General features: G+C 36.2%; 1 protein-coding gene across 5 annotated transcripts in view; it reads left to right on the plus strand.

Moving 5' to 3' along the window:
- LOC306873443 (rap guanine nucleotide exchange factor 2-like) overlaps positions 1–20,424 on the plus strand; it is a 47,956-nt gene that overhangs the window by 15,682 nt on the left and 11,850 nt on the right. For all 5 annotated transcript variants that reach the window (XM_079422732.1, XM_079422731.1, XM_079422734.1 and 2 more), the window contains exons 2-12: positions 10,367–10,437; positions 10,519–10,575; positions 12,853–12,936; positions 13,028–13,103; positions 13,187–13,354; positions 17,945–18,067; positions 18,509–18,686; positions 18,796–18,932; positions 19,011–19,169; positions 19,454–19,606; positions 20,199–20,363. In XM_079422732.1, the coding sequence (XP_079278858.1) occupies positions 10,367–10,437; positions 10,519–10,575; positions 12,853–12,936; positions 13,028–13,103; positions 13,187–13,354; positions 17,945–18,067; positions 18,509–18,686; positions 18,796–18,932; positions 19,011–19,169; positions 19,454–19,606; positions 20,199–20,363 (1,371 nt within the window). The remainder of the gene's footprint in view (positions 1–10,366; positions 10,438–10,518; positions 10,576–12,852; positions 12,937–13,027; positions 13,104–13,186; positions 13,355–17,944; positions 18,068–18,508; positions 18,687–18,795; positions 18,933–19,010; positions 19,170–19,453; positions 19,607–20,198; positions 20,364–20,424) is intronic.

Here is a 20,424-nt window from a genome sequence, read left to right on the forward strand (position 1 = left end):
AGAAAATATTAAGGACTTGATAAAGGACTCAAAGTTGGTGTAGTATTCCTGTAATTCCTCAGGGAACAATTTTGGGTCAGATTCTTTTTAGTATTATATTAATGATCTTCCAGAAGTGTGTCCTGATGCAAGTCTTCAAATGTATGCTGATGATTCGGTCATCTATTTATCTGGTAGGAATTGTGTGGAAATTGAAGAAAAGTTATCAAGAAACTTGATGCCTCTTTTTTAACTCTAAATACAAAAAAAAAGTCCATATGCTTTTCAATAACAAAATTACCGGTAACAGAATCATTAAACGTTAGAATTAAAGATGAGATTATAGAACAAGTATCAGATGAAAAATATATTGGCATGATTTTAGAGTCTCAGTTAAATTTCATGTTAAAAAGTTGTGTAAAACAATCAAGGCAAATCTTACCAGCTTTAGAATAATAAGAAATTGTTTAACATGATCATGCTTTTTTGTTTTTAAATTCGATGATGATATCACATATGGCATATGGATTATCTATTTGGTCTCAGACAAATCAACACATAATCAGGTTGAATGTCTTTACAATACAGTTTTGAAAGTTTTAGATAGAAAGCAAATAAGATACCATCATTGTCAGATCCTCAGTAAATACAAGATTTTGAGCTTTGCTCACTTTGTCTTTTTTCATTATGTAAAGCTTGTTTAAATGTTTAAATGGACTTGCTCCTATGCACTTATGTGAATTTTTTTTGTGCTGTTTGAAGCAGACGCTTTTGCAGTGCAGACCATGCACTCGCACAAATGCAACCACGTCAAATTTTAACTCTCACATTCTCAAAATATGGTCTCAAATGTGACCATTTTGGTCGCAGTCTAGAGCCCTGGACAGCAAGAAGGTTTAGAAAATTGAGCTCTCCAATGATACGGTCTTTACTCTGATTAGGCCTGTCGCAATAATCAATATATCGACTTATCGTGTAATATATGTACAAGACCTCAGTAATTTTTGGTGACACACTATATCGCCCATTATATTTACTTAAAAATGAATGTCACCATGTTTTTACATTCCACTTGCGCCTGTGTCTTTTGCAGCTTCTCGTACATAACGTGGTGTAGTCATGAGTTGCTAGTTAAAAAATACTTCTACAAAAATGGTTTCATCTGCAGATATGGTCTTGTTTAGGAATCTGTGCCTTTGTTCATACGGACATCTGACTGCTAAGTAGTGATTGTGTTTTTCAGTAATAGTGTGCACCCTTAATTTACAGAGAAAAGAAAGTCAGGGAAAAATCTGTAGATGGAAAAATCTCCATAAAAGTTCAAAGCAAAGTTCTTTGTGCATTTTTCTTTTTTTCTACGTGTTACTTTGCACTTTTTGTTAGAAAATGTTTATTTACTATTTTTTAAGGTATCTAATATTTTGATACTTAATTTAAGAATATTTAGATCATGGAAATTAAGTTTGTTGTCATTTGGAAGTGTGTAGGCCTTCTTGTATTATTATGCTGTTACGTTATGAATATATATTCAGTGGCATAAAATGGTCTTTAAAATGACAATAATAACGCTTATCGCAATTATTTCTAGGGCAATATATCGCACAACAAAAAGTTGTTATCGTGACAAGCCTAACTCTGATTGCTATTTACTGAATTTTATGTTTCACTGCAGTTATAGAAAAAGCTGACATCAAAAACAGATTTGTATCACATGTAAAAAATTATTTAGCATTTTGAAGGTCTGATGTTGTTATCTGTAGGGAAAAAGAACAATGTTTATACGGTCTAATTTTACTTAAGCATTGTATAAAAACATGGACTTTGGAATTGATTCACATTCTTCCAACACACATTAGCCCTGCAGTTTCCTAACAATGGTTTAATTTCCTCCCTCCTGCCTGTTTTTGTGTAGTAGTGAATCAGCCATTAGTTAATGAGACCTCCTGGAAGGACTTTTAGAGAAATGCAGAATCACATGTTGAGCTTTAAATAGTGCAGAATCACGTTATTTTAGTTTTTAAACAACAAAAACACTTTTTCACTGTTATCTTTTGTTGATATGATTCTTTAGGGTCTTAATGAAAAGTCTATAACATACTTTGGTTAAAATATCTCAATTGTAGTGTAAAACAACACCCTTTTAACCTGTCAAAAACAGCTCTATTTACAGCAATACATTTTGGTGCATTTCCCTTTAAATGCTAATGAGCTCTGCTCACGCCGCCCCTCTCTTCTGTCGGGTGACGCACAGTTCTCCGAGAGACTGTAAACTTTAGCCGCATTCATCGTGAAACTTGCTAACTAGCACATTATTAGGAAAGGCGATTTGCAAAATTCATAAAAAAAACTATACTTCTTCTGGAGGTGAGGCTGGATCACAAATGATTTGCATTTAGGTAGATCGGGGGCGCATTCCCTTCAAAAACAAAAGTAATCCACTGCGTCTTCAGCAGCTCAGATGTCGGGAGTAAATGACGACTGCTGTATTTATCATTACGTACAACAACAAAATGCCTCAATAGCTAAGGAGTCATTCTGGTCTACACCTGCTGCAGCGTTGAAACAATGGCGGACTGTTTACAACTGTTTACTAGTGTCAATCAACAATTGTAGGAGGGGCCTTGGCTTGTGTGACGTCACACAGCCAAGAATCTGAGATCAGCTTGAATTTAGAAAGGGGTTTGGATTTACGAGATTAAAAAAAAAAAAAAAACATTGGGTGGATTTTTATTATTATAGGGTTGTTGTGTACACACACTGCCAAGACACATTTCTGTTCAAACAACATGTAAAAGTGAATTTTTGCATCCGACGACCCCTTTAACTAGTCAGTTTTGCATGCAGATTAGGGCTGGTCGGTATGGTGTATATATCATGACAGTATAAGGTGTCAGATAATAGATAATTATTATAAGAAAAAACATGCATGAATGAGAAAATAAGAGTGGGATGTGTTTGATGTTAGAGTTAGTAAGCGCAATAAGCTGTGGTAAAAGAACTTGCGGTGCTTGCGATGACACATACACAAAGTGGCTGTAAAGTGTAACACCTCTCTCAGAAAGCAGGTGGTCAAGAATTTGGGATATGCATGGTTTCACATGACTAATCACTTTTATGTTTAATAAGAATTACTTGATAATTGATTCATACCGTGAAGATTATGCAGTGTTTATTTACTTGTTTCTTCAATTTCTGTAGTATTTCTTACTACATGTAAATAAACCTCCTGTAGCTGAACAACTTTATTTTAATTTGTACTTTTGTTCTGTTGTATTTGTCCTATTGTTTGTAATTTGCTTCTTTGTTCTTATTTTTAATAACAAAAGGTGAATAAAATGAGAGGAAAATGGCTATATTGAGATAAATACCGTTATCGAGAAATACGTTTTTAGGTGTTAGATGTAAGAAGAGCCGTATGTTCTGTATTGGCTCAGATGAATGTATACTTTTGATGTACATCTCTCTGAAACCTAATTGAAAAAACATTGCTGGATGGGTTGGAAATGTTTTTATTTGAGTCTAGGGCCACATTCTCAGCTGTGATCCATTTCTTCTTTTCCCAGAACTTTGGTGATATCATTAAGGTCAATGGTGAACTGAATTGGAGTATTTTTAGTAAAGGATGTTTCCGCTTGTACCCCATTTAGGCCCACTGAGCATGTGAGGGGGAGTGAGAGTAATTTCTCCAATCCTGACACAAGTTTTTCTGTTCCTCTCTCCCTTCATTAAAGTGATGTGTCAGTGCTGATAAGTGCATTGGCACACATTGCTGTATTAATAATAATAATAATGTCTTATCAGCTTTTCCTCTCCTCCTTCCATGTTCTTCTCAATCCTGTGCATTAATCAGAACTGAAGTAACTCCTCGCTTGTAAAAAATGTGGATATGGACACACGTTATTACACATTTGAGCAGAATCATGACTGCAAAATCTACTGTAGCCTTTTTATAAATGCATATTTAGTCAAATTAAAAAATGGGCTAATAGCAGGAATGTGAAGGCGAGTGTTTTCAATACTTTAGTTCTGGTATGACAGGCCCTCACTGTAAATGTGTGGGATCTTTTTAGATTTTCCAGAGGAATGGTGACTCAAAACAATGCTTTGTTCTCACAAGGAATAATAATGAAAAGACTGCCTTGACTTTACTAAACAGGTGGTCTTGCAGTGGACATGATGCAATGTTTCTGCTTTCTCCTGTGTTCTAATACTAGAACATTTTTTGCAAAGCCTGCCTGTTTCTGTAATTATGTTTTTGGTGTGAGTGGATCTCCTCTCTGATAACCTTAAGGAGTCTGATAGCCTAAAGGAGTTTGTGGATGTTATGGAAAGACATGAACCAGAGCTCATAGTTATTATTGCCTGCTAGTGGATGTTTACTTGGAGTCAAAAGTTGTTTCAGGGTCATTAAGTGTAATTTCTGTTGCACTCTAAATTGCTGGTTGAGATGCTCAACAAATCGAAATGTTTGCTCTTATCAACCTACAACGGATTTATAATTATCTTTGCAAGTTAAGCTGCGATAGTAGAGAATATTTAACATATATATGTACATATTTAGATTTAAATCTGGTCTGTTGTGTTTTGAATTTGAATGAACAAGAATTCCTGTAACACAGACACACAGCATAAGCAATCTAGTTACACGTTGTTGGTGTGCTTTTAATGGACTAACTGGAATGTGAGTAATTCGGGGTCAGAGGTCAGAATCTGAATTTATGTGTAGTCCTCCTAGGTAATTGTTGTATTCAACATTTGTGTACCGGATGCATATGGATATTTGGCGCATTAACCAATGGCTTATTCACCATCTGAACTGTAGCTCAGACAATGTTTTACTCAATTTAGCAGCACTCATTTCTCATTTGTGGCATTGCTCTTAAATCCTTCCTCGTCTTGTTCACCCAGCTGGCTATAATGGTTTTTCCCACCTGCTAACCCTGCCACTGAGACACCGGGGTGGGGGAAATTTCACGCTTTACACAGAATGCGTTGTGAAACTCAGAAACCACACAAACACAGATGCTGGGCAACCGTTAGCTTTTAAGTTTTATTTGTATATTTTTAGTTTGCATTTTCACAGATACTTTCTTAGGAAAACAACTTGAAAAATAGTTGTTGGGTCAGTTCCCTTAATAGGAAAACATTGAATTGCGTTATATAACTAGTCATATATTCACAAGGACGTTTTTTCCCTCATGTTGTGTCATCAAAGATTTCTCAGGGCTAAAAAGCCGTTTGTTCTGGACTATAAAAAAGACATCAATTATATAATAGGTGACAACTGTGTTTAGACTTGGTTACCTCTGTTTGCCAATGGTACAAAAGAAAAGAACATTTCCTGTGAAGCCGATTATATGCAGCTCTTTGCTGTTGACAAGTCTTCATTATAAACTGATACTTATATAGATGTTGCATATAATTGTCCCTTTATGAACAGTGCTGTGGCTGTAATGTTACAATAATTTCAGACAGTAACTGCTGTGGTATTTTGTAAATATCATGGGTTATAGTACTCCAAAGTATTTCAAAGAACCGTGGTGTAGGCTACATGTCCTATAAAAATGTGATATTTCCATGGTATATGGTGGTAATGTTTTGGTTTTAGGTAATAATGTGTGCTCCTAATGTATTATTAATAGTATTTGCATCTGATTTACAATAATGTAATGTTCTTTGCTAATTTGTGTGATTTAGTGTCTTACGGTTAGTTGTATAACTGTTCACATGGCTTTACTAAAATGTACCTTTGCACAAAGCAACGAGAGCACTGAAAGGAAAGTGGGTGTAAAGTTTCTCTGCAGCATGTGTTGGGTTGCTTGATTTTGAGGTGGCTGTGTGAATAACAGCATTTTATATGTGCAGGAAAGAAAGAAGGAAGGAGGGTAAAGAAGAACTTGTGCACTAATTAATGTAGAGGAACATTGGCACATTTCAACAGTTGATACTGAGAACTTCATTAAAGGTATCGGCTGAAACAGTGTACTGATACTGATGTCCTTAACTACACAAATGACAGAATAGGAATCTATGAGGAAATGTGTTTTTTTTTTTTTGTGTGCGTAGTACCAGTAATTTGGCTATTAGTTTTCAGGTGGAGGAGTGGTGCAAAACTTTTAGACGGAAACATTTTAACAGATTTAAGAGCTCTGAAGATAAAGGAAGCTAAGGGATTCATTAAGAATAGAAAGTAAATATCCTTTTGTTGCCTTGATTTTTGATGAAAATCGATCTGATTTAAACATGTTTACGAGAAGGAAGTTGTGCTGAAAAGCCTGTCACATGGGTCAAACAGAAGACAGAAGGTATTTCAGTTTCCCTGAAGAATTGATGCGTTTGAGTGTTCCCATAGTCAGAGTTTAACTAAATAACTTATGTATATATTTAGTTATTGAGGCCTGGAAGTGTCACAGATGTTAATAAAATATTAAAAGTTGTGTAAAATATTGAAGATGTTTTTGTAGCTGTTAATATTCAATCAGCTTAATATTGTTGTTTAGTAGAGTGAAACAAATGAGTAATGTGCTTTTTGTAAGCAAAATTGTTTGTTTATTTTTATTCAATAAATAGTTTAACTGGTTTTTAAATTATGGTATGCATCTGAATTTGAATTGCAGTAGTCTGAATTTGAATGATTCGGTTATTCCAATCAAATGTGTTAGAACTCTGTTTACAATAGGTGATTTTTTTTATTTATTTTTTCCTCAGATTTAGTCGGTGATTATCTGGTAAATCCATGTAGGGCTAGTTTAAGGATTTGAAACTTCTTCTGCCAGGCTGTGAGAAAATGAAAATGAACAGCAGCTGTTGCTATTTCACTGAAAAGGAACTGTAACTTAGTTATACTTACATAATTAGCCTGAATTTTTTTCATTGTTTCAAAAACATTGTACTTTTATAAGTGAAAATTAAAGTGAATGTCCCATTTTTAAACAGGACATGCCAACAAGTGTGCAAGTAAGTATTTTCCAGATTTGATTCATTTAACTGAGTGATCCAGTGGCCAGGTCTTCTACAACTAACTGAAATGTGGCCTTGGTCCCTTGACTCCGAGGACTCAGTCCATTGCCATAATCAGAATTCTATGTGCGCGTCTGTCTCTCAAAGAGGAAATGCCATGGTCCAAGAATAAACATCCCTGCCCTTCTACTCAAATCAACCAATTGCAGACCACAGCACACCACCCCTGACTGGAACCCATTGGGCAGTTTGAATTTAGTTCATTTGACTGTAGTAAGTGCAGATGAGGGAACGATGGATGGATGGATGGGTTGAGTCAAAGAACATGAGAAAGGTTGTTGGAATGTCAGGGAGGAGAGAAGGAAAAAGTGACGCCTCTGTCCCATTTGAGTGAGTTTACTGTGAAGAGCTGATGGTATAGATTGTGTGAATGTTGTGCCCTTTAAAGGTTTCCACACTTCACACAAAGTCTGAGACCATATTGAAAATCTGGGATTCAAATTAAGTTTTAAACCTAGAATTAATCCGTTTCAGTATTTACAAATTAAACTTTGTGATGTAAAATTAAGAAATATCTTAATTGTGTACATTTTCACATATTTGTAAAAATGCATTTTATATTATATTTGGACCTCATTGTATGTAGTTTTTTTTTTCTTTTTTCTTTTTTAAGTATGAATCAAGCCGTCATCATAACCTAAGCAAAGACCCAATATGACCTCATCACATCCGTGAAATGTTGAAATCTCATACAGAGTTGCAAGAAATGCCTAGTTGGTAACACTAAACTTGTGTCAACAGGACTGCATGACCATCCCTTTAAGAATTTAAGCAAGCCAAGATGTTGATAAACCAAGCTAAAAATGAAGGATTGTGGCAAAAATACACAGTCAAAAACATTGTTATTTTTGATACTATATATTGATACTGAAATATTTTATTAGATACAATACCGCGTTTCTGCATTATCGATATTCTGGTTCCAGCTGTGCTTTTTCTCCAACAGCGAGTTCACTCACATGTCTACGTCACCTGTCACTCACTCAGAGACACTTGTCTCTTTCGATCCAGTTGAAGCGTTCTGTTATGGTGGTACGGCCCACTACAGTTTAATCTGTCCCATCGCAGTTTCACTTTGTTCATTATCCGTGTTTTCAGCGGCCCAGTTCACAGTTGACGCTGCAAGACCCAGTGCGCGTGTTTAAGTCTTGTCAGTTTAAACATTCAAGCGCAACAACACGCGATAGAGAACTGTTCTCGCGCACTGTTTACTGTGTGCCCATACAGAGACCAGCGTCTCTGTCAGTGTGCAAATGCTGAATTGAGTTCTATTTTGTGTGTTCTTGCACTTGAATGGATAAATATGTCAAAATACATGTCAAAAACACAGTCAGTTAAGGAAACCTAAACAGCTGAGGAAGAAATCACATGTATCATTATAGATCCATGCAGTCTTAAGGTAACAGAGCTGTGTTATTAATCTAATTCAAACATCAAAAGACAGAGAAAATCACTTTTAGACCTGCCAGAAAAACTTAAAGCACTGTTTTCATTTGTATGTTATATTCTGTTTGTGTTATTGGTTGTAATTAATTTATTTGTTCTTATTTTATTACTGACTGTATAAATTTGGCTAGAAGTTTTTGTGTGTAATCTATAAATTGGCATTGAGCCATGCCTAAGGGTGTAACTCTGGCAAATGAAAAAAAATGAAGACATATATTGCAATTTTACCACAGTAAACTAATATAATATAATTATGAAATTATTTTTCATTTTAAAGTGCAGTTGTATTACAACATAATATAATTATTTCTTAGATATAATAATAATATAAAGCTATTATTATAATTCAAATTGTTTGGCTTTCTAAAATGTGTAATTGTATCGAAGTTATAAATTCTAGTATTGTGACAACACTAGTTTGTAGTCACTTTTTAGTTACTGTTATGAAAATTATTTTGGGTCTTTGAAGTTGCTTGAGGTTTTTCAGTCTCGCTGTTTTCTCGCATTGCAGAAGTGTGACTAAAGGGATTCTATATTAGCATTAATGTGGTTGCATCTGCTGTGTATAGCTCTTTCCTCTTCTTGGTATTCGATATGCTTTTGCATAATAGGTTCGTATAGCTAACCTCATTGAAAAGAATGTTTGTTCAGCAGAAACAATTTCTCCCACCAGATTTTCCTAATCTGTAATTTGCTTGCCAAATCATCCATAGACAAGTGTCTATTAGACCAGCAACTTGTATAACAAAGACACAATTCTTGACCAGTGCGTTGCAAACACACAGTCCTGTTGTATACCTAACATTGCATTATTGTGGCAGTAACAAACATCAACAACAACCCTTAACTGTATTTGCCATTAAAACAAAAGTGGTGCTTTTCAGGCAGCTAGCTTTAAATATTTTTTAAGATTTGCTCAGCAATGTTTTGGGCCAACATAATGAACTACTAAATAGCTAGGATGTGAGACACATCAATATTGTCTTTATCTTATCAAAAGAGAAACAGAATAATGACAGAAAAGGAAAACAAAAGTGAGGAAAAAAAGAGACCTGAAAGTGAAGGAGTGAATGGAGTATCTGCAAACATTCCATTCTTGTTAAACACTAATTGTGTAACTTAAATGGGCGGAGTTAAATAGTGATTTAGTAGGGTTGTGTTTGGAATATGTGTATTTATTGTTTGTGTATATATTCACAAAGGGCACCTCCTACTGATGCTTTGGTGTACATACAGGCAGGTTTTAAATAACCTGTGGGGAAAAAACTGGTTTAATCAGGGTCCTTGTATATGTTTGTAAAAAGAAATTTATTTACTTATTTATTGCTGCTCATGTTTGTTTGCTTTGTGTTTGGTTTGCATAAAACATTTATTTCACCCACTAAAAACTGCAGGTGAAAAATGTGCTTAACCTTTCAAAAATTGTCCTCAGCTAAATTAAGGTATAGCTAAACATTTTTTTAGTTTTGCCATGTTTACAAAATTTGAGTGACATATCTAAATAGATTTATTTTTCCATCAATGAACATAGGATAAACAAATTATCTAACAAAAAATCTTTAACATTTAAAAAACACATTGAGCGCTAGATATTATTGATATATGCAATTGTATTATTTTCTTTTTTTTTTTTTCCTGCAATAACTTTAGTATTGGTTGAATTGCTGAGCTTGACAAATGCAGTCAATAATAAAATTTGTGTTAAGTTGTGAAATCTGAAATAAGATTATTTACATGTCTCTAGAAAAGGTTTAAATTACTTCTTGGGTGTCACAATTTGCTAAATGTGAGATTATTTGTTAACAGCAAAATGTGGCACAGAGCTAAATGTTGTTTTTGGTAGTAAATACCAAAATTTGTGTATAGTGGCATCACTGTAAAGTAGCACATGCGTGACCTTCTCTATGTCTCTGTTTTGGAGGATCTGCAGATCGTGTACTCGTACCTACATGGCATGGAAGCACTGTCCAATTTGAGGGAACATCAGCTCAGGTACCAGCATGTTTGTATGAGGGTACTTAAATGACTATATTACAGAGGGAATGTGCTTAACACTGTTTATTTCATTTGCAGGTTGATGTGTGAGACAGTTCGATATGAACAGCATGAAGCTAATGAGGTTTTATACTAGTGAGTATCCAATTGCACGCACACACAACACTCTCACAAAGGCTGTCAGAAAATGTATCTCTATCTAGGTCAGTTTATCAGAGGTTTACATCAAAGTCACAAGGATGATGTTGTCCACACACACACACACATCTGCTTACTCTCCCTTTCTCTGTCTCAGAGACAAACACACACCGACATCTGTCTGGTGCTCAGTCCAATCTGTAATGTCCATCTACAGACGGGGATTAAGCTTCTAAAGGCTTTTCGAATATAGACATACACTCTGCCTATTAAAATAAAACATTCTGTTCAGGACCCCCTGTTTGCTTGGGTTACCGCTGATATAATTAAAGGAGTTATCATCAACAGTATTAGTGACATAATATCAATTACAGAAAATATTTTGGGGTAAAAAAAAAAGCAGTTACACTAAGCACATTGAGCCAGGCTATGAACATTAAAATACACACTGTTTCAAAAGTACAACCACAGGACATAAACAGTATGCATGTTGGCATGAGAGTAGTGTGATAAAGTCATTTACTGATTTTTGTCTGTGTAAAGTTTATTATATCCAAGCTGACTTAATCATGCCAGAAAGGGCCTGTTTACATGCACTTGTTGGCATTACAACAGTAACACATAACAATAAATACATCCACTTAGAAAAGTATTCCCACCTGATAATGAATGGCTTATTGAATGGTTTGTGATTCAACAAAAATACAAACTTCATATTTTACACTTTACATTTATTTTTTGTGAACATTACACCTAAAATATTGTTGATTGAGCCTAATTTGTATTGAATCTAGTACATTCCTTTTTTTTTTCTCAATTCATACTGAAACGTTCAAGTAAACCTTTTACATAGTCTGGCCAAAATTTCTTATGGAAAAGTGAAGTCATGCTAGCTCATCAAAACCTGGAACATTCCCCATCACTTATGTACTTTCCCCCCATTTTTTCCCCCCACATTTTTCTAACTGTAACCTCCCATTATCTGCAGTAAATCACTGTGGTGCAATGCCTACATTAACCAGGCTGTCAAAGTCTGTGCTTTCCAAAACACACAAAATCAGCCATGTGCTTTTTTCACTGGGAATTGTGTTGCGCAAAATGTGTAGGCTCGTATGGTTTTCCTCAGCATAGTTTAAAACCCACCAGTCTCAACCTCAGATGGCATGCCCAAGGACCACCAACAGTTTGTTCTCTCATTCTTTTTGCACACAAAAATGGCAAGGACTTTCTCAAACTGGCATGTTTCAGTCTGAGGAACAATATCACATTTGGGTGCTTGGCTTCTCAGGAAGAGCTATCTTTTGGACATTCTGTTTGAAGAATCCTGAAAATCATGGTTTCCACAAGAAGTACTAAGCTGCACAACTGTTTTCAGCATTATTAATAATAATAAAGGTTTCTTGAGTACCAAATTAGCATGTTTGAATGATTTCTGAATTATCATGTGACACTGAAGACTAGAATATTGATGCTGAAAATTCAGCTTTGCCATCACAGGAATAAATTATAATTTAAAATATATTAAAATAGAAAACAGGTATTTTCAATTGTAATACCTTTTCAAAATATTACTGTTTTACTTTGTTCTTGATGTGTGAACTTTTTCAAATTTTTGAACAACAGTGTATATCCCGAATGTAATACTTTTGGAGAGAAATTCAGATCAGTCTTAACACATTTATGCTAATTTCTGGGGGTGTAACAGTACACAAATTTGAACATTTTCCCATCAATTTATAAAGTGATGCATTTTGTTGCAAACACATCTAAAAAAATAACAGAGGACTCAGAGTGACCTGATGTGGGAAAAGTGTGCAATGTAAGTTGTCCTAAAAATGAGGCATGCTTTAAAGTGTTGTGTAAAATTGCACCCGTACTATTTTCTTCTGTGTTCTTTCTAAAACATCTTTTTGATATTGCATCCATACACATAACATTAAACAAGTTTGTGGTTGGTCACTTTAAATGCTGGTCAGATGGACTCTTCCTGTCTAATTGAATGGTTCTGCAGCAAGACTTACTTCGAATAGTTAAAAGTCTGGCTACGCGAGGCTAGTAAACCACTGGTGCCCCTTTGCTCTGGAAACTACTGAATTTACCAAGATACATTCGCCCACATTTGAATGATTCATTACATTTGTTTCCTTTGCCCAACGTGGCATGTGTGTTGTTAGGTCACTGCTCCACCCGGAATATAATAGTTAGAATGGACTAAAATAGAAGCATTGTGTCTTTGTGAGTAATGTTGTAATATATGTCTTTGTGTGGTTTTAGTCCTGATGACATTGGGACCTGCTGGTATATCCTCCTGTCTGGCTCAGTCTTTATAAAGGAGTCCATGTTTCTGCCCCGCAGCAGGTATGAATGTTTGTTTAAGTTTGATTTGCCCCATTATTTCCTCTGTGTGTCCTGTTCAGTGTTTTGTGTGATGTATGCCGCTTCATTTCAGTTTTGGGAAACGTTCTGCGGGTAGTTTGCGTCGTGGTTGTGAGTGTATCGTCCTTGAGGCTTCCGAAATGATTGTGGTGAGTTACACAGGCCTGTAAATGTGCAATAATCCAGTATCAGTTAGATGGGGATACAGTTAACCACTCTCTGTCTCTGCCAGGTGGACTACATGGATGACAACGATGAGTATTTCCAAAGACAAGCATCTCATCGGCAGTCCAGGAGAAGATTCCGCAAGATAAACCAGAGTGGAGAGCGACAGACTATAATTGATACAGTTGATCATTATCCAGTCAACAAGCCCCCTCTGCCACCTGGAAACCACTCTGTATGTTCACACATATACAATGTTTTAAATCTGCCCTTTTGATCACGTTATGAATTTACAAATAGTTGCAACTGTTAAAGTGCGGTCACATTAGCAAAATTTCTCAGGCAAAGCTTCTCACATAGAGAAAGCTTTCTGTTGGTCAGTGCAGCGAAATGTGTGTGATTTGAACCAGCTGCGAAATCTTTCATTCACTATTTTTTTAATTTCTATTTTTTCATTCACTTTTTATTAAAATTACTCTATTTTTACAAAAATTTCCCAAACATTGTTAATTGTGACTGCATCATAGCACTTTAATACACATTGTTTAATTTTTAATGCCAGCGTGTGCATCTTAATACAAAATGGAGCTTATTAATCATCATCAAAAAAACGTGTGACCCTGGACCACAAAACCAGTCATAAGGGTCAATTTTTCCATTGATGTATGGTTTGTTAGGATAGGACAATATTTGGCCGAGATACAGCTATTTGAAAATCTGGAATCTGAGGGTGCAAAAAAAAAAAATCTAAATATAATCTTGCTTGTAATCTGAAAGTTTTAGATCCCTTTTTTTTTGTTTTCTGCGCGCGATTCAAATGCTCTGCTCTCCACCCAAATTTAAAAGCTGCTGTCTGTTAATGAAGATTTGACAGAAGAACTCGCAGCTCGATTGGACACTTCATGTAAGAAGTGGTAAAACTTTCAGTATTATGGTCGTTGCCATCTTTGATTTTACTTTGGTCACTGTTGCTATGGTTACTGGTAAGGAATACGGGCTTGACTTCCGTACACAAGTATGACACAACCGTAAGCTGCTGTGTGAACGGGACATTTCTAGACTCACACCGAAGTAAAGTAAGTAAATGCGGTTGTCAATCCCAAAAACTGACAGTGTGAACCAGTGTTAATTTTGGCAGGCATTTTTAATTTAGTCTTTATCTTGAGACGAAAATGCTTAATAGTCTTAGTCACATTTTAGTCATTTGAGTCTTTCATAGTTTGTCGTGTTTTAGTCGACAAAAAACCATTGCATTTTTGCAACCATTGCATTACTTTTAGTCAAAGTGCAGTTACCAACATTTATTTTGGTAGCTATTTTATATGTAGTATTCAAACAAAAATAGTCATCAATTCTTTTCTCTTTTGACCAAATCAATTAAGCTTAGTTATGAGAAATTTGAATCAAGGATTGAATTTGGAAAAACTGGAATAAATTTACATTTTTTGGTAGAGATGCAAATTAAACTCATTTTTCAGATACAGTAGGTTTACTTAAGTATACATTTATTTAACATCTTTAATTGGTTAACATTGATGAAACTGATAATTAGGAATGCTGTCCATTTAAGACCGAAGACATGCATGTAATACTGGCACACATTCAGTTTTCACCCACCTTTTTACGCTCACTTAAACCATAACCGACTGTATTTACGTGAGATACTCTGACTCTACACGATAGACATGTGGACTGCTGTGTGTGTATTTGAGCGTTGCGAATTGATCGCGCGTTGTATGAGAACTGAAGAAGTGGAGCGTTCGCGAGAGAGAGCACTTCTATCAGCGTTATTCCGCCTATCCTGCCTTCACTAACTTTAACTTCATTGACAACGAATTGTGACTCCCGGGAAAAACAGGACGTCTGGTCACCCAGACCCTAACCCTTCGGGTGCTGAGGCCATTGTTTCAGATCACTAGTTTGCCTTTTGGTAGCCTATCTGTCCACTGCGGCTGCCATACTGAGACTAGATATGCAAACGTCCCTTATCCAATGACAGAGACGCACATTTTGAAAGACAAGACAGTTAACTTAGCCTATAGGATGTATTTTGAATGTCTGGTAGTCCTCAAATAACATTTTAGTCCCGTCTCGTCTTGTTAACGAATGGTTTCATGAATTTCCTCAGTTTTTATCATCAGATATTAGTTTTAGCTCGTCCCTAAAACAAAGTTTAACTAGATTATCTCACTTGAGGAGCACTATCTGGCCATATTTACACCTAATTAAGCTGCATTTTCATAAATCTGATCAGAAATGAAGACACAAACGCTTTGAGGTTGTCCATTTCCAAAGGTAGTCGAAAACTCATTAAACTATGAAGACGTGCACTCTATAGGTGTGCATGAGCACTTAAAGAATGCATCTGTGAGCAGGCGTTTATTTACTAAATGACATTGCCAGCTACTGGCCTGGCATGCATAATGCATTGATTTTAGACATTTTTAGGGATCCATGTGAATGGGCGATTTTCAAAAATACATTGGAAAAACATTTTAGTTTTTTGTACATTGTTGTCATGCAAACATACCCTAAAATGCATGTTAAGACCAGGTGCAAATGGTAATGCTTCTCGGCTGAGCACTGCAAAAACATCAAATATACTTGGTTGAAACGGGGCCTTTGTCCCACAGAGTTGCTCTCTAGAGAGTGCTACCTTAGAAAATAGCCTATGTAGACACCAATCACTAGGTTTTGGAGCAGAGCCACTAGGTTCTTAGCAAATCTAATCTGATAAAAGCTTCCGTATCTTCTTTTCTATCACTCTCAGTTTCTCCCTTGTGCCACTTTGAGCATGTAGGCTCTGTCTCTCTGCATTAGTTTTTTATTATCCTCTGACTTGTAACGGGCCTGGTTATGATTGACAGCAGGAAGGCGGGCTCTTAACAGATATATGTGCCATCCTGATTGTTCAGTGAGCTGTCAGTCATTCCAGGGTTGACCCTGGTGACTGGTTTAGTAGGGCAGTGGGTGTCAACCATCCCTTCTGTTTAAACAATACCAGCCTCTTGATAATCCCATGATCTCACATTGGTGTTTGTGTGTTTGTGTGTGTGTGTGTGTGTGAGAATGGGACAGAGGGGCAGGGTCTGATGAAAATTGTGTCTGCTGAAACATCTCTTCCAGAGTGCTGTCTGTTACTGTGATGATGGGCTGATTTCAGTAGAGAGGGATGCTCCCTCTGAGCGAGTGCATTGGGGAGATAGATATTTGAACAGTAAATAGGTGCGGTTATAACAGTATGGTACAGAAAGAGACTGATAGTGTTTTAGAGGTCAGTTTAAATGCACACAGGATGGTTGGACATTCAGTATTGCAGGCTATGAGACAGCTAGTCCTGTCTAATGGTTATGGAGTCAGGAGACAGGACACCAGGACTGTGAGTATCTCTCTCACACATACAGACATACTCTTGAGAAACACAAAGGCCTGCATATTTAAAAGCATGCATAATTCTTTTTCAACAACAGGCTAATCACAAGCATGCATTAACGGTAAAAAAAATGCATGCATTCTTTGTTTAGCTATGCATGCCTCATTTTATAAAGTATAAGGGAGCAGCTGAATTGAAAGGGTGGACTAAGTTTTGACAATAGCAGTATACAAGCAGACAAAGTATTAGTTTAAATTGAGCAATTGGTGAACAAATATATTCTGAATGGGAGAGAATTATAGTTTTGTTTTGTAAATGTAATTTTAATTTAAAATTTTTATTGAAATAATTGGTCTGCTGGTTTTGGTCTGCAATCTAATTTTAGTTATGTTTATAATTTTATTTTTAATGAATTCTGTTTCCGTTATTAATCTACATGCTTTTCTGGTTTTGTTGTGCAATCTAAATTAAATTTAAAATGTATTATTTTTCATTAATTCTATTCACATTGTTAATCTGCATAATTTGTTTTTGGTTACTTGATTTGATTTTTATTAGTTTTTGCAGTTGTTTTCCTGCCATTGTTTAATACATGTCATTTTACATGTAGTCATATCAGTGATTTGTTTAAGGGGTTACATTATTGAGTTTTTGAGTTGCGTGAGTATATTCTACATGTGATTTTGTTGTAGGGTCACTGTATGTAGGCCATCGGATCTAAGACATCAGTACATGAACCCATCAACTTTACTGTAGTAAGCCTCAGGGAATGTTGTACAGTAGGGTGTTGGTAAGGGTGTGTGTGTGTGTGTGGGTGGGTGGGTGTGTGTGTGTTGGCAGATCTAAACATTACTTTGGTTTATTAACTGATGAGAGCTTCGGTCATTAATCCATACATTTGTTTACTTTTTGGACCTTTTTATGGTGCTGTGTGTTTGTTTCTATAAAAGAATTGTAATTGCCAGGCCTGGAAAGGGTGCATATGACACACTGCTAGCAATAATATTTCATTGTGTGTTTTATTTTTATCGACCAATGACTAAAATGATTCAGAGTAGATGGATTATTACATGTTTTAAATGCCACTGTTCAGCTGAACTTGTGCATGCGAGAACACATCATCCATTCCACTAACGAGTAATTGTGCTGACACTCACACAGGGGTTTAAAATTAATCCTTGATTTCCTGATGAACTAGAAGGGAAAATTTTCACTATTTGCTCAAATGCTCAGCAGCTTGTGTGAGGGAAGAATTGTTATATTGTTTTAAAAAATAAAAATAAGAAATTACCAATTACAGCACCTAAAAGTATTAAATTCCCCTTATATACATTACCTAAAATCCTGTTAAATTTATTTTCTAGACTAATCTTAACTATTTTTAACTATGAACATGTTTGTTTATCTGTTTATTTATCACTCTTTTTGTAACGTTGTATGTTTCTCTTGCAGCTTCCTGCTGACTTCTCAAAGCTTCACCCCTCCGACAGTTGCCACTCCCATATGACTTCCAGCCAATCACGTTCCAGCATTGCCAGTGATTCAGGAAGTAGCAGCCTATCAGATATTTATCAGGTGATAAGAGACTCTGAGTTTCTATCCCTCTATAAAGCAATCTCCCTACACACTCTGCAACAGAAGCGCATCCTGACAGAGATTTATTGTGAACATCTGGGACACACACACTCACACACACATTTAAATCCTGTCCTGTAGAGGACTCCCCCACCCTCCTCTGTGGTCCATCTGTCACCTCTCCATAACCTATTCATGTCAGTCTACAAGCACACATAACTTGTGATCCACAGATCAGCATTTCACACGCACGCATATGTACATCCATCGCATGTACAAACAGTCAGCTCAGAGTGCCAACACACACTTCGGTGCTGACACACCATCTGTACACACACAATCATATTCACGTGATTCACTTTGTTTGTTTGTAATTGCGGGTACAGAAAGCCGTTAAATGCCTATGAACATCATTATCTGAAAATTGTATTTATTTTACAGGCCACTGAAAGTGAATGTGGGGACATGGATCTGAGCGGGCTTCCTGAAACAGCAGTGGACTCGGACGAGGATGATGATGATGAGGATGTAGGGAGGGGAACGGACCCTCTTATGAGTCGAGATATTGTGAGAGACTGTCTGGAGAAAGATCCTATGGACCGTACAGATGATGACATTGGTACACTTTTGTGCTTTGTATTGTTCAATGATGGAAATTCACTAAGCTACTTATATTTTAAGTTTCACTTACACATTCTTTCATTTTCTCATTCTCTTTCTGTAAACAGAGCAGTTGCTGGAGTTTGTACAGCAGCTTCCGGCATTTGCCAGTCTGAGTGTTTCGGTGCGTAGGGAGCTCTGTGCCGTCATGGTGTTTGCGGTCGTGGAACGGGCCGGAACCATCGTGCTCAACTACGGTGAAGAGGTGAGACGGGTCCCTTTGCAGCATTTCATCTCTACATTTGTGTTCAGCTGATAACAGGCAAATGTGTGTGTGTTTTAGCTGGACTCATGGTCAGTCATTCTGAATGGAGCAGTAGAGGTGATCTATCCAGATGCTGGCAGTGAGAGTGTGTGTATGGGTGGAAGTTTTGGTGTCTCCCCTTCCATGGAAAAACAGCTGATGACTGGAGTCATGAGGACCAAAGTGGACGACTGTCAAGTAAGAGTGTGTTTATAGTAAAGATGGGCTTAATGGTGAACTAGTCAAGCAGCTTGTTTATGTTAGTAAATTTAATCTAGATTCTATTTTTGTAAACATTAGTATTTTAGTTTAGAAATGCAGTTTAATTCAAATTGAATACCTATTCAAGGTGGTGATAGTATATTTAATAAAAAGCCCTGTTCAAGCTTTATTTGTAAGTCAAATAATGCATAAAATGTTGATGCAAAAAATGCCAGTTAACATTATTACTTGTGTGTGTGTGTGTGTTTGTTTGTGTGTAGTTTGTGTGTATTGCCCAGCAGGACTACTGCTGCATTCTGAATCAGGTTGAGCAGAACACACAGCGAGTCGAGGAGGAAGGAGAAATTGTCATGGTAAAAGAACACCGAGAACTCGACCGGACGGGCACCCGCAAGGGACACATTGTTGTCAAGGTATTTTTGTTTTTTGGAAAAATCTAACTGACTTGAAAAAATACTCCACTGAGAAATCAGGTTTCGGCTTTACAGTCTTGAAGTTTTAATCTCTGACTTTGTTATGTGAATATAATAGCCCATAGAACTAGTACAACCTGCCTTTGAGAATTAACAATAGAACATCCCCTCCACATTTTATTTTTTATTTTATTGTGGATGCATTAAATTGATCCAAAGTGGCAGTAAATACTTTGAAGACTAGAGTAATGGCTGCTGAAAAATCAGTTTTGCCATGACAGGAATAAATTACATTTTAAAATATATTAAAAAAGAAAAGTTAATGTAAGTGGTAATAATATTTCATAATATTTTTCACAATATTAATCATATAAATGCAGTCTTGGGGAGAATAAGATGATTCTTTCAGAAATGTTAAATCTTTCCCACTTTTGAACAGTATCATATGGTTTATTCACTTAGACAATTTGACCTATCAATAAGCCTAAATTAATTTGATTTAAAATGTGTGCTTTCAGTACTTAGTTTGACTAGAAAAGAAGGATCTTTAAAGGTGGTCATTTAAAAGAAAAATCTGATGCACACTTTTTAGGGCACTGCTGAAAGGCTGATGCAGCACTTAGTGGAGGATCATTCAGTTGTCGACCCTACATATATTGAGGACTTCCTGTTGACCTATCGTACCTTCCTGCCCAGTCCTCTGATTCTGGGACAGAGACTTCTGGACTGGTTTAATGACCCCAGTTTACGGGACAAGGTAGCGTGACTGAATCAACCTTTTCTAAAGAAACCCACATTAAGCTTCAGTTGGACGGTAC

The sequence above is a fragment of the Barbus barbus genome (assembly GCF_936440315.1).
Source record: "Barbus barbus genome assembly, chromosome: 8".
Taxonomy (NCBI): domain Eukaryota; kingdom Metazoa; phylum Chordata; class Actinopteri; order Cypriniformes; family Cyprinidae; genus Barbus; species Barbus barbus.